Raw genomic sequence first — 14,246 nt, forward strand, 5'->3', positions numbered from 1 at the left:
GAAGAGATTCATCTGACTGAATTATTTCACATACTAGGCAACGCCTGAAAACAATTTTTCAATTTTTAAACTTCTTCTTGGACCAGTTGGTTTCATTAGAATATTTGAGTTTGTCCAAATGTTCGTAGACAAAAGACTGGATTTCACCCCCTCGGGAGTCATTAAGATTAACAAATTACAACAGGGATGGAGAATACCTTAAATAAGAGCACATGGAAGTCTAGGCATTTACAGAACTAATGACCTGTTATTGGGTGGTTTAAGTGGCCACTTTACACACTGTGTAACATTCACCATTTTGCCTATATTTGAATATCCAAATTTCTTCAATTCTTCCATTTGTTGATTTTAGTGAAGTTAAAGAGCTGAAATCTTTATTGTTGTGAAGAGATCCATCTGACTGAATTTTGTTTTTAATATGTGAGGATTGGGTGGTATGTTCGGTTGTTGCGTGTTTTATGAACTTCATTCATTTTAATGTAACGTTTATTGACCTATATGGTTTTTTTCAGAGTTCCTCGACTGACCTTTAAAGATGCTATCGCGCGCTACATGCAGGGCAGGTCAGCTCCTGAAGACTCCTTCCACCAGAGCTGGTAGCACCACATCCTCAGCAGTCATCAGCAAGGAGGAAAAGTACAGTTGCCACAATTACCACCCACTACCCGTGGCGTTATGCCGAGGAAAAGGTGACTACCGTAGAAAATCATCATACCCCTGTCCGCACCCGATGATGCAAAGGGCACTACATTAGCACATTAAATTTAGCGGATATCGATTATCTGTAAGATAACAGTAATGTGAGCAACCTTACGCTTCAGGTGCCAGTCCGAGCATGAAATATTTCAATATACAAACCACCTTTTTCATCAATGTTTTATGTAGACCATCCCAGGAATTGAACCCGGGACGCATCAACCACTATAATCTCCATTCAATTTCCTTATTCAGGATTTTTATCTGAGAGAAGCCTTCGAGTCGCAAGGACTCGTCAAGGATTCTGGCTCTACTTCCACAGAACTGTATTCTCAATTTGCCCGGAAACAGAAAAGAGTCAAAAATAATATTCCTTTTCTTATCTGAATTTCTGTCTGTGTCCGGGGCGCTGAAGAATACAGGTCTCTGTGAGAAATAGAACCAAAAATTCTGTACGAGTTTTTCCGACTCGATATTTATATCCCAAAAAAGAAAATCGAGTGGAGAAAAGTCCATAGGGTAATGGTCGGTGCGTTTGCCTACCGTGCTTGAGACTCCGGGTTCGATTCCTTGGAAGATCAACATGAAATATTTGTTTATAATATTGTTTTACACTACAATATTTTACTGTCCCTGGACTGGTATCTGAAGCGTAAGACATATCACTTTACCTTTATGCAACAGTGCCCTATGGACTATTAGATGCGGATAAGGGTTTGGTGATGATGAATTCCTATATACGAAATGTGAACATAATTATATTGTAATAAGAGAAATGTTTATAAAACATTGAAGTAAATAACTAGAGTAAACATAAGAATTCAAAATATGTTCCCTCAACCTGCGGCCAATTGACATATGTTTGATATAACGGACTTAAGTCTGTTGCAAGCATTCCCCGGCTACTTTTCTCCTCCCAATTACTAAAATGTCTATATGTACACTAAGATACTGCACAAATCGATTTGGAAAGCGATGGTATAACCTTTCACCGGCAAGTAATATTTTTATCTTAATCAATACTTGTTTAAAATAGCTATTTTAATTTCAAAAAACGTCTTATTAATATGTTACCAATTCGTGAGTTATCTCCTGTCTCTGTCCTGCTCAGTTAGTCTGACGTAAAGCAAAACGACAAGCAAAAGTGACGCGTATACGAAAGGGAGTGACATACTGAATATAACTTACAGCAGACCGATGTAAACAGTCCGTATTTTACTGTACTACTTGTTTTGCTTGTCAATGTCGACCTGATATGACGTAACGATACTTGCTTCCTCCGCTGGTCAATCTCTTTCCTTTGGGGACGACTTTTTAGCTCGAATTTGTATGGAATGTTATCTCTATTTATAATAAAATGACAAAAAAAGTTTTAGCTTTTTAAAAATAATTTAAACATACCGAATAGTTAATGTTACACAGTGTTCAAAGCGGCCATTTAAACCTGCTGATGACTGGTCATAAGTCTTGCAAATGCCTATACTATCTAATTCCCTTCTCTAACATGTTATCCATCTTGTTTTAAAAAAATTGTATATCACACGGATGAATCATTGAATACATAATTAAGATAAACCTGTTCTAAGGAGGATTGTACAGTGATATTTTTTTCTCTCAGTTATAAAATTTAATTTTTTGTTCGTAAAATATACTTCGGCCAAATTTGAACTTCTGTACTGAAAACTTCTTGAATTTCTATAAACTAAATTCTTTAGGGAATTATTTTATTGAAATTTGTTGCAACAGAGAGGAAAAATATTTTTGAGAATGAAATATGGAGGTCTAGGCATTTACAGAACTAATGACCTGTCATTGGGTGGTTTAAGTGGCCACTTTGCACAGTGTGTAGCATTCACCATTCTGCCTATATTTGAACATTTATATTCCTTCGATTCTTCCATCTGTTGACATTTGTGAAATTAAAAAGCTGCTGCATGTTATTTTTGTTGAATTTATTTACTAGACATTGTTTATTAAGTCGATCTTTTTCAAATTTGCTTTTATGCTTTATTACAACAATCCACTACTACTACTACCATCACGCCATTTCCCCGTAGGGGCAGGTAGAGAGAATGGACCGCCACACACGTCTATCCTGGCATACATTCCTAGCTTCTTCCACATTCATACATCTTGTCATACATGCCCTTCGGTTCTGTCTGCTTTTGACATGACCAGACTTAATTGTTACATGATCGCCTTCTGGGGAACTGGTAACAAGACAGACATAACAATAATACAAAGACAACAAAATAAAATTCTTAAACTAACATACAACCTACCCTACCTAACCTCTACGACTGAACTGTACAAAAAAACACACCAGTTTGACATAAATTACTTGACTAAAATTGAGACCTTAAAAATTGTGCACAAAATAACACTGGGAAACATATAAGACGACGACATAATATTAGTCAAAAATGCTGACATACACAAATATAACACCAGACAACAACAACACTATCATATTGAAAAAGCAAAAACAAACACAGGACAGTCAAAAATACTACATAATGGACTTAAACACTACAACGGCTTACCTTACTACTTGAAAACTTTTACTGGAGACAAATTTAAAATCACTCTGAAAAAGCACATGATGACTGAACTAACTAGACTAGACGAGACATTAAATGACTAGACAATATTAAATTTCTAACGGGTTTTTTAAAATTGTAAATAAATAAAAAAAAACAAAAAAGATTTTGGTTTATCTGATCATGCCACGTCTTCCTTGGTCGTTCTTTATTTATTTCGGCCATGTAAAAACATGACACAATGTCGCAATCTTGGTTTTTACCACATTGACCATACTGTCTAAGTTTAGGCATCCATATTTCCTCAACTCTTCCATTCGTATGTGACTATGATTATTTAATGGGTTTTGAAGAAATACTATTGTTTTTCTCGCTGATGGCTATCTTATCCGGACCGGAATAAAAGATTAACAAAATATTTATATTACGACACAACTACGTACGATTACACATTTTATATTAGAACACAGTAAAGATTATTAGACGATGACGTAGATACCTATGTAATAATCATAATATTTTGAGTGATAATTGCTGCCTACCACCTGGCAATACTTTTTATAAATTTCAAATACCTAAGATTATTCACGTATTTTTTATCGTTATCTGGTAATTAAGCGTTGTCAATTATTTTCTATAAATTGTTTTAATGTTGATTTTTTATATTTTTATTGCATCATTTACATTGACGTACACTTTCAGATGAATGAATTGTTTTTACATACATACAAATTTTGCGGATTTTTTCTTTTCAATTTGACTTTTTATTTATTTATTAATTTACACGCCCTACGGGCTTTTACACATATTAGAAATTACATTCAAGTGCAGCAGGGAAACATAAGTATGTAAATTTAGTTAAAATTATTTTTGAGAATGAAATATGGAGGTCTAGGCATTTACAGAACTAATGACCTGTCATTCATTTGTTGTACCAAAATTAAATAAGTATGATTTTTATTAAGAAACTTCGCTGGTCTGTCTTTAAATCGTATTTTTTTAACAAATTACAACAGGGATGAAGAATACCTTAAATAAGAGAATATGGAAGTCTAGGCATTTACAGGGCTTATGACCTGGCATTGGCTGGTTTAATTGGCTACTTTACACACTGTGTAACATTCACCATTTTGCCTATGTTTGAACATCCATATTTCTTAAATTCTTTCATTTGTTGATTTTAGTGAAGTTAAAGAGCTAAAACCTTTATTGTTGTGAAGAGATTCATTTGACTGAATTATTTCGCATTCTAGGCAATGCCTGAAAACAATTTTTCAATTTTAAAACTTCTTCTTGGACCAGTTGGTTTCTGTAATCATATCATTGTCGACTGTTTGTTTCTGTAAAATAAATAAATAATTAAATAAATAAATACACAAATACCCAAATAAGATGAACAAAGACGACGGGCTGAAATTAAACTCAACATGGTTTCCGGCACTACATTCTACGTAAATTACACACGGAATATGCCTACTGAGAACTGCGACACGGTACAAATTACTAATACAGAAACACGTATTTTTTTCTACAAAACACTCGGTTTACAAATGTTTGATTAAATTTTCGAAAAACAAATATTTAAATCTACGCACATTTATAAGTTATTTGTTATTTTTCAATAGGGGTTTACGCTTGGGACGTCGAAGGAAAGAAGTATTGGGATTTTCTAAGCGGGTACTCCGCCACCAACCACGGGCACTGCCATCCTCGCATCATGGAAGCCATGGTGCAACAGATGCAGGTCCTCCATCACACCTCGAGGGCCTTTCACACGGACGTGCTCGGGGAGTTCGCCGAGATGATTTGCAAACTCTTCGGATACCAGAAGATGCTGCCCATGAACTCGGGTGAGTAAATCCTATTTATTTTTAAAAACTTTTTTGAACAAAGTAGGGAATACGATAGGGAAATATCACATTAATAAGGTTTTATGAAATAGAGTAAAAAAATATTTTATTGTATTTATGAGTAGCTCAAAAATTTTTTTTACTAATTTATTTTTTAATTCCCGTAAAAACGGTGTATTGCATTGGCCACTCCCTAATTCGCCACGATTCGGTTAAATTTTGAACTTTGTTTGTGACCGTTTAAATTTAGAATTATAGAACATCGTCAAGAATCTTGGCGTCACTATTTTCAAGGCCAAACATGTCGCGTTTTGGTAGAGACTCATTTTTTAACAATTTGATTTTAAAAGTTATGTATACAAACATTTCTTCACAATATCCATACTGATTTTGGAAATACAATTAATTTTTCTAAATCCATTTTACAAATTTTATTGATATTCGTAGTATGTGATTTTTCCCTTTTGACGGGTTTTCTGATATGGAGCAATGCTGTACTAACTTAAAAACACTTCATAAATAGTAATATCACTAATTATTTTTGCACCGCAAAAGGCTAGGGCCACGATTATGAGCCGCTATCTTCATCGGTATATACTGAGACGGTATAAAAAAACATCGATATTTATGTACGAAAGTGTGTATATTTGTATGAAAATTTAAAGTATCTTTGTCGGTAACCGGTAATTAAACACGTTTAGAAAAAAACTATTGCAAACATATTATATTTTTCATAAAGAAAACTTAATTTTACTTTGTAGATAAAATTGAAGATAAATTTTAACTTTCAATCATAATCGAAGCCCAGGCTGCCCAATTACAGTGATAAATGATTATAGCACAGAACATCCAAGCTGGAGGAAAATCACATTTTATTTTTGTGTTCTCACCGGGAATCGAAACCGGAGCCTTCCATACCACTGAGGCCGCAAATTGACGTGCTTATAATTTTATTTTTATTGTTTTAATTTTAAAGGTGTGGAGGCTTGTGAGTCTGCGTGTAAGATAGCCAGGAAATGGGCTTACAACGTCAAGAAGATCGAAAATGGAAAAGCAGTTATTGTATTTGCCGAGGGTAACTTCTGGGGAAGATCTTTGGCGGCAGTCTCCTCGTCTACAGACCCTGAGAGCTACGAAGGATATCAGCCCCTTATGCCAGGTTTTGACCTGGTCCCGTATAATGATCTCAAATCACTAGAGGTGAGGAGTTGTTTCTTATTTACAAGACTTGTATTTACTGTAAATTTTAGGAGGATCCTGTGTGGTAATTGTGAGTTTAATATTTATCGAGGTAGGGAAATGGTTTTTGTTTAAACTATCATATTTTTTTCCAGTAACATAATATAGTTTAATTGTGTATGTTGTTTTTTTCATTTTTATACATCAAGTAGGTTTCTAATAATATTATTTTACATAATACAAAATTACGAATAATGTTGTTTTTATTTTTTTAAAATACGAATTAACTTCGTTTAACTGTTCATTTATGAGTATATTCGCGGAAATATCACTTTTTAAACATTTTTAAAGTAATAAATATCTATGACATACTGTCTGGTGAAAAAATTTTTTTTTTCTAATTATTAGTAGCGTAAAAATTATTTTTTGATTTGTGATTTTGGATTCCCGCAAAAATGGTCATTCCATTGGCCACGCCCCTAATGCGTCACGATCCATGTTTATTTGCTCCTGCCCATTCAAGTTTGTTTAGAACATTGTCACTAATCTTGACGTCACAACTGTCAAGGCTAAACATGTTGCGTTTTTCTAGCGACGTATTTTTATTAAATTTTCTTTTTACATTTATATATGAAAACATTTCTCCACAATATCCATTTGGATTTTGACAGTACAATCAATTATTCTAAATCCATTTAATATATTTTTTTATCGGTATTCGTAGTATGTGATATTTCCCTATTGTCGTTTTTTATCATTTAAGTACTGTTTTATATTGATTGTTCTAACAAATTAAGCATATTTCCTATGTGTAATGTTTGGGCTTATTGTTGTTTACCAAATTATGTTTGATATGGAAATGATTTAGAACAAATATTCTATATCTTCAATACAAATTCTGTTTATGAATTAAAACGAATTCTCACTCGTTATTTTTTAGAAAAATAATGGATTTATTTTAAAATATATTATTAAATTTAACTTAGTTTCCTGGAATACGTGATTTTTTATTTCTTTATTTAACATGTTAGACATAATTTTAAATTGTACATTGGTAGATTTATTGCCAAATGGCAACTTCTTCCAACCAACTGATGATGATGATTTCACTAAATAGAGGTTTTATTATTTAGTAATTTAACTTTTTTATTTTTGTTTTATTGCTCAAAAAACTTTTATTTTTTAAGTACTAATGATGTATTAATTTTTTTTATTATAATTATCTAGTTATTCTCAACTTTACTGTGCTATAGATTTTATCATGGTTATTGCTATCTTTATTTAGAAATGTTATGTTTCTTTTTAACTTTTTGTTTACTAAATTGTTTAGTTTTAATTATTATACTATTTCATACTATGTACTATATTATTATTGTGCACTGCTGTGATTATTTCTGAAAATTATTATTTTTTTGTAAAGGATTCTTCGAACCGTTGATGCATAAATAAATATCAATGAGGTGTTTTGCAAATTGTATTTTTTCTGGTCTTTGTTTAATGGACGCACTTTTATGTTTTGTGAATATAATATTGAAAGATCTGTCTGATTGACCGATATAAATGGCATCACATTCCACACATTTTAATTTGTAAATACCACTTTTATCCAATAGTTTTAAACCCTTGTAGGTACAATGAGCCTTTAGACACTGTTTCCTCTTTTTCTATGCCAAAAATATTTCGCGTCAATGATTTAGAAACTACATAATATGTCCAAGATCTGTGCAGGTATACTTACCAACTGAAACAAAGTTTTCAATTTAAATTGCCATTTTACGGATTCTTTGAATAGTGGGCAATTTATAAAATGATAAAAATGGTTTTAAAAATTAATTTGTTGTTTAGAAAGCACTGAAGAATCCCAACGTATGTGCCTTCATGGTTGAGCCGATCCAAGGAGAAGCTGGTGTTCTGGTCCCTGATGATGGATACTTGAAGGGAGTGAGGGACCTTTGTACTAAAAACAATGTTCTTTGGATAGCCGACGAAGTAAGTTTATATTTATACACATTTTATACAAAACGAATCTTTTTTATTGATCCAGCTCAAAGTATTTCTCTGAACTGGATTAAAAAAAATATTTTGTTATTATGGCAATGTGACATGGCAATATGGCAATGACCTCAATATAAATTTGTATGGAGACTCAGTTCTCGTTACGAAATATGATATTCTCAAAGTTTGATAGAATTACAATTCACTAGGCAAATTTTCAAATTACTTCTTTTGAGTATAAGCAGTTTAAATTAAAACACACATTAATATATTTTAAAACATAATTTTTTTATCAAATTATAATGCAAAACATTAAAAAAACGTGGCATTTATTTTTACAAATAAAAAATATTTAACATAATCAGAGATAAAAAGAAACCGCATTTTAGTTAGTATATTAATAATTTATTAGTATTTTATATATTTAAAGGTCTATGAAATACTGTCCAGTAAAAAAATATTTTTGGCTAATTATTAGTAACGTAAAAAATACTTTTAAAGCTGTAATTTGGAATTTCCGCAGAAATGGTCATTTCATTGGCCACGCCTCTAATACGTCACGACTCATGTCTATTTGTTTCTGCCCATTCAAATTTGTTTAGAACATTATCACGAATCTTGACGTCACAACTGTCAAGGCCAAACATGTTGCGTTTTTCTAGCGACGTATTTTTTTATTTTTTTTTCCACAATATCCATATTGATTTTGAAAATACAATGAATTATTCTAAATCCATTTCATAAATTTTTATCTGTATTTGAAGTATGTGATATTTCCCACTAGGGAAATATCACATACTTCATACACATTATCATAATAATGATCATTGTAATTTTGAGTTGCTTACTAACTTGTTTAATAAATGCTTCTTCCTCAGGTTCAAACTGGTTTAGGAAGAACCGGGAAGAGGTTGTGTGTGGACTATGAAGGGGTGCGCCCTGATCTCCTTGTACTGGGCAAGTCCTTAGCTGGAGGCCTGTACCCCGTATCCACAGTTTTGGCTGATGACCCTGTCATGAACGTTATCACTCCAGGTATTGAAAAAAACATCACATGTGATTCTCTTTTAGTAATTGATCCGCGTAGATCTATTGTGACGGGTCTCTGTAAATTAGTCTCTCGACCTCCAAGCCCAGGGCCGCGATTACAAACGCTATCTTCATCGGTACATATCGAGACGGTATACTAAACTTTTCTACTATATCTTCCTTCCTCGGTATGGCGAATTTTGATATATTAACATGTCGATACGTGTTTTCATTTCGTCATCCCAGAAGTCATATGATCAAATGTAACTAATAGGCGGCGCTGAAACTTATTTACTCCGCGTTCAATGATAAATTAAAAACCAAAATATTTATCTTTCGAATTTTAAATAGGCTTCCGTAATAAAAAGTGGTCACTTCAAAACAATTTTAAATTGTAATTAAAGCAAAAAAGTGCTCGCTTAAACATGATTTTTATAAGACATTTTCCAAGACGGTATTTTCGGCGGTATTATAGTATAGTATATTTTAAGGACTATAGGTTTCGATTCTGAGCATCACGCCTAGCTGGCGGTCGGAGAACAACTAAATACGTGTTGGGCATGACTGAGCGTTTTGGAATAAGTTAACTGTTCCCAGTTTTTAGGGCTCAGGGCATGTCTATGTATAGATATGTTAATGGTAGACACCCATGGATTTTGATTTGGAGTAGGCACGTCGCTAGGTAATTTTAATTTCAGATAATCGTAGATTTAGATTTGAAATATTTATATGTATGTACTTTTAGGAACCCATGGGTCTACATTTGGAGGAAACCCCCTCGGATCCAGAGTGGCTATGGCTGGTCTCCAAGTCCTGGAAGACGAGAATCTGTCCTCCAACTCCTTCGCCATGGGCGAGCTGATGAGGGAGAGGCTGAGGGGGATGATGGGGAGCGTTGTTACTGAAGTCAGAGGAAAGGGGCTCATGAACGCCATTGATGTCAACACAGGTACGTGGCAGCTACAGATACAAATTATAGGTTATTATTATGGATAATGTATACAAAGCCATTTTTTGTAAAATCACCATAAGGGTAGGAAATATTCAATGATAAAGTTCAGTGTTTTTTTATATTTTTTTATTTGTTAATATACTATTAAACTAAGCCAAAAACATTTTTTTTCATTTTTTATAAATCTTATTATCAGCGCTACGGTTTTTTAAAGTTTTTTATTTATGAAATAACTTCGCGTATGACGTCAGAGGTTTGGCTTCCATCTACGGCAAGCAAACCGGAAATCTTCCATAAATCTCATATCATAGGTTAAATCATAATGTTTTTTTTTTTTCCTACATTTTCAGGAAACTTTTTCCTACAATTTAATGCTCCAATGTTTGCCGCGCGCAAGAAAACATTTATTGTATCCAATTTCCCGTAGGGTTGAAGTTCCTCATTATGACAATAACGGAAGAATTTATCAAATAAACGGTTATAAAAGTAACCATTTTAAATACTTAGATAAAAAAAAACTGTTATTAAAAATATTTGTTGCAAAATAATCGGTTGGTGATTAAACCGTTTCTAACATAATCGGGCTTAAAAATGATATACAAGATACAAGTAACATTAATAAAAAATGCTGACATACACAAATATAATACCAGATAACAAGACTACTAAATTTAAAAAAGCAAAGGCAAACGTAGGACAGCCAAAAATACTATACAATGGCCTGAAACACAATAATGACTTAGGTACCTGACCACTTGAAAAATTTCACTGGAGACAAATGTAAAATGAACCTGAAAAAGCACATGATGACTTTACTTACCAGACGAAACATAACAATAGACTTTATAATAATATGTTTCTTATATAAGCCTAATGGGGTTTTAAAAATGCATTTAATCGGTAACTTAAATAACTGTTATCGGTTTGCAAAATATCCGCCATAAATATTGTCGGTTATAAAAATGTTATCAAATTAAGCAAATAAAATCAAATAAGTTTTCGAAATAAACTATTTAAATATTGGTTATAAATGAAAAAAACATTTTTAATATTAAAAGTTTTGAAATATTAAATTAAAAAGCCGTGTGGTCAAGTGGTTATCGCATTTACCGCTCATGCACAAGGTCTCAGATTCGACTCAAAATAATGGTGCCAAAATCGTAAGACTGATCATCCTGCCTTCATGAAATAAAATATGATCGAGGTACATTGCGGGAGTTTAGTGGTTTTTTATTTGTTAAAATATTATGAAGATTTTTTTACATGTACCTATCGTATTATCAGTTCTACGATTTTCAAAGTTTCGGATTTTTAAAATTATTCCGTCTGTGACGTCACAAGTTGGAGTGGGAGAGTTCTGCTGATTGGTGATTTGGCTTCCCGGAAACCGAAAATCCATCACAACACACTATCATTGGTTGATTATTAAGAACTTGTGACGTAGTTCAAAGTTGTTCATTTTAAGTTGAAAATCCAATTCTGACTCGCTCGAACGTAATTTTTCCATTTTAGGTCAAAATATTTTGGAGCTATCATTACTCTTACGAAACTGGTTATTTTATGTGAGAAATCAAAATGAACAATAAATGAATTACAAAAAAATCCCGAAAAAACCTTATACAAATTAGAAAAAAAAAAATTCAAAGCGATCCGATCGAAAATTTTCAAAGACCCGTTAAAAAATCATAACTCAAAAACATGCGAAGTCGCGGAACACACATGGGGGTGATTCGGATACCCCTCTATATGAGGCAGCTACATTTTACCTTTGGATGTCTCTTCGCCGGCCACCCTGTAGTTGCTGTTTTGAAAAGAAAAAACGATCAAAGTGGTACCGGGCAATCATTACCCTTTTTACCCCATACAGAGAGGCAATTAAAATATTTTACATGTAACCAGGTACAAAAACAAGATTGCAAAGCATTGCAAACACAAAATTTTAGAAAAAAAATATTTTTTTTATCGAATTTGTAAAAAACGATTAATTTTCCATTTTTGTAATTCATTGGGTAGTTACTGTACTTTGATACTGTTTATAAAATCGGATTATATTTATTCCTTTAATTATACCTCGATGAAGGAACGCGTTGTATATCAGAAACCGGTCAGTAATTAAATAAATAATATGTAGTAACAACAAATATAGTGTATAAATAAATAATAATCACAAATCACTAAATTTGTGATTATTATTTGAACACTAGGTTAAAATATAAGTTTTAGATTTAAAAAGTGTTTTTTTTTCCAGATGCTATTGATCCGTGGGAGTTGAGCCTTCGCCTGATGAAGGCTGGTCTCCTGACCAAGGTGGCTCATGGAAAGGCTCTAAGATTATCTCCACCCTTAATCATCACAAGAACGGAAATGAACGAAGCTATGGATGCCATGGAAACTGCGATCAAGGCAGTTTGAGAAATACAAATCACAAAATAATTAATTAGGAAGAAAAATATTTTACACACAAAAAAAATAATTATACCATACAATAAACCCGTTTATATTTTAATTAGTTTTTTATTTCAAATCATTTAACATTAAGTACAAGAAACGTATGATATTTAACTAATGACGTTTTTTTTTAAATTTAAATATGAGCACCGAAGTATAACAAAATGGTATAGGTTTTACGCCATTTGTCAATTTTTGCTTCATATATGGCCACACTGATGATTGAACGTCAAAAAATATGAACATGCGAAATCAAACATGATGATTTTCAAATTTGTTGCAAGAAATCTAGACATTTAAAGAGTTTATGACCTCTTCCATATTCCCTTCTCAAAAATGTTTTCCCTCTCTGTTGCAACAAATTTAAATATGAATAACTCCCTTGGGAGGAAATCCAGGCAGTCTGCAAGCATTTGGACATACTCGATCTACACATTGATAATGATTTTCATTTAGAACATTATTGCGACCTTAAGCATTACCCAAAACACTTTATTAGGTTGAATTGACCAAATCGTATTCTGTGCGTATTAGTGCGTATTGGTGCGTATTAGTTCCATTTCCGTTTTTGAATCAGTTTTATACATCATTTGACTTCTAATCATCAGTGTGGCCATTATATGAAGCAAAGTGTCGTCGCATAAAAAAAAATCTTCAAATTAATCACTCTCTAGGGGGTAGAGAAGATCCAGAATATCACCACTGGGCGGCATTATGAGGAAGCGATTTGAAGGGCTACCGAAGAAAATTGTGAAGGAAATTCGCGGAAAAGGCCTATTTCAGGCTATTAAGATCAATATCGGTAAAAATACAGTGTATTTGAAAATATTTTATCTCATTTAATATAAACTTTTATGATTTCACAAAAAAAAATCTTCAAATTAATCGCTCTCTAGGGGATAGAGAAGATTCAGAATACCACCACTGAATTACTGACTAGAATGACCTATAACAAGAATTTAAGATTGAAGAAGAATGAAATGGAGCAACATTATTTGAAAATGAGTAGGCGGTAAGGTGAAATGTCAAAAATAATCTCAAATTTCTACAATTGACTTGTTTTGTAGGAGGATTTTGATTTCGTGAACAAAATAACGATGCTATGTCACCAAAGACTAATGGGTTATCGTATTTCTTTTACAGCGATAGTTGAAAAACCAAGCTACTTTAAAATATATCATTTCACCGCGAAAATTCTTATTGCTAAATGACAAAATCTCTCCCTAATACCACGCGAGCGAAGCTGATGGGAAAAGCTGGTATATGATTTTTAAAACTAAAGAAGATAATGAAGCGTCGTAGTTAGGGGCTGGCGAGTCGGGCGGCTGCTAGGAGCACAACCCTCAGGAGGGCGCACTTTGCAGACCCGCAGCTAGGCCCGTTTTTTTCAAAAGGGCATGTGGGGCGCGAGCCCAGGGCCCCCGTCCTGATTGGGGCCTCGAAATGTCACGACGAAAGTTAACGTTTTTAAAGGGTCCTAAACTCTGTGAGTTCAAGGGCCACTGCATGGCCTAAAACTGTCCTATCCACAGCCTTCTTTTTTCTTACTCTTCCTAG

At 33.1% G+C, this 14,246-nt stretch overlaps 1 protein-coding gene across 1 annotated transcript; it reads left to right on the forward strand.

Annotated features, from left to right (window-relative positions):
* The first annotated feature begins 499 nt into the window (after window positions 1-499).
* LOC148279547 (ornithine aminotransferase, mitochondrial-like) lies at window positions 500-12,747 on the forward strand. Its single transcript, XM_088229759.1, has 7 exons — window positions 500-689; window positions 4,862-5,086; window positions 6,063-6,286; window positions 8,111-8,254; window positions 9,139-9,295; window positions 10,035-10,238; window positions 12,490-12,747. Exons 1-7 carry the CDS (start codon window positions 536-538, stop codon window positions 12,651-12,653), a joined length of 1,272 nt encoding a protein of 423 aa, XP_088085885.1. The 5' UTR covers window positions 500-535; the 3' UTR covers window positions 12,654-12,747.
* The last annotated feature ends 1,499 nt before the right edge of the window (window positions 12,748-14,246 follow it).

Source organism: Micrasema longulum, unplaced genomic scaffold (genome assembly GCF_059751315.1).
Source record: "Micrasema longulum isolate JH-2025_06_02 unplaced genomic scaffold, ASM5975131v1 h1tg000704l, whole genome shotgun sequence".
Taxonomy (NCBI): Eukaryota; Metazoa; Arthropoda; class Insecta; order Trichoptera; family Brachycentridae; genus Micrasema; species Micrasema longulum.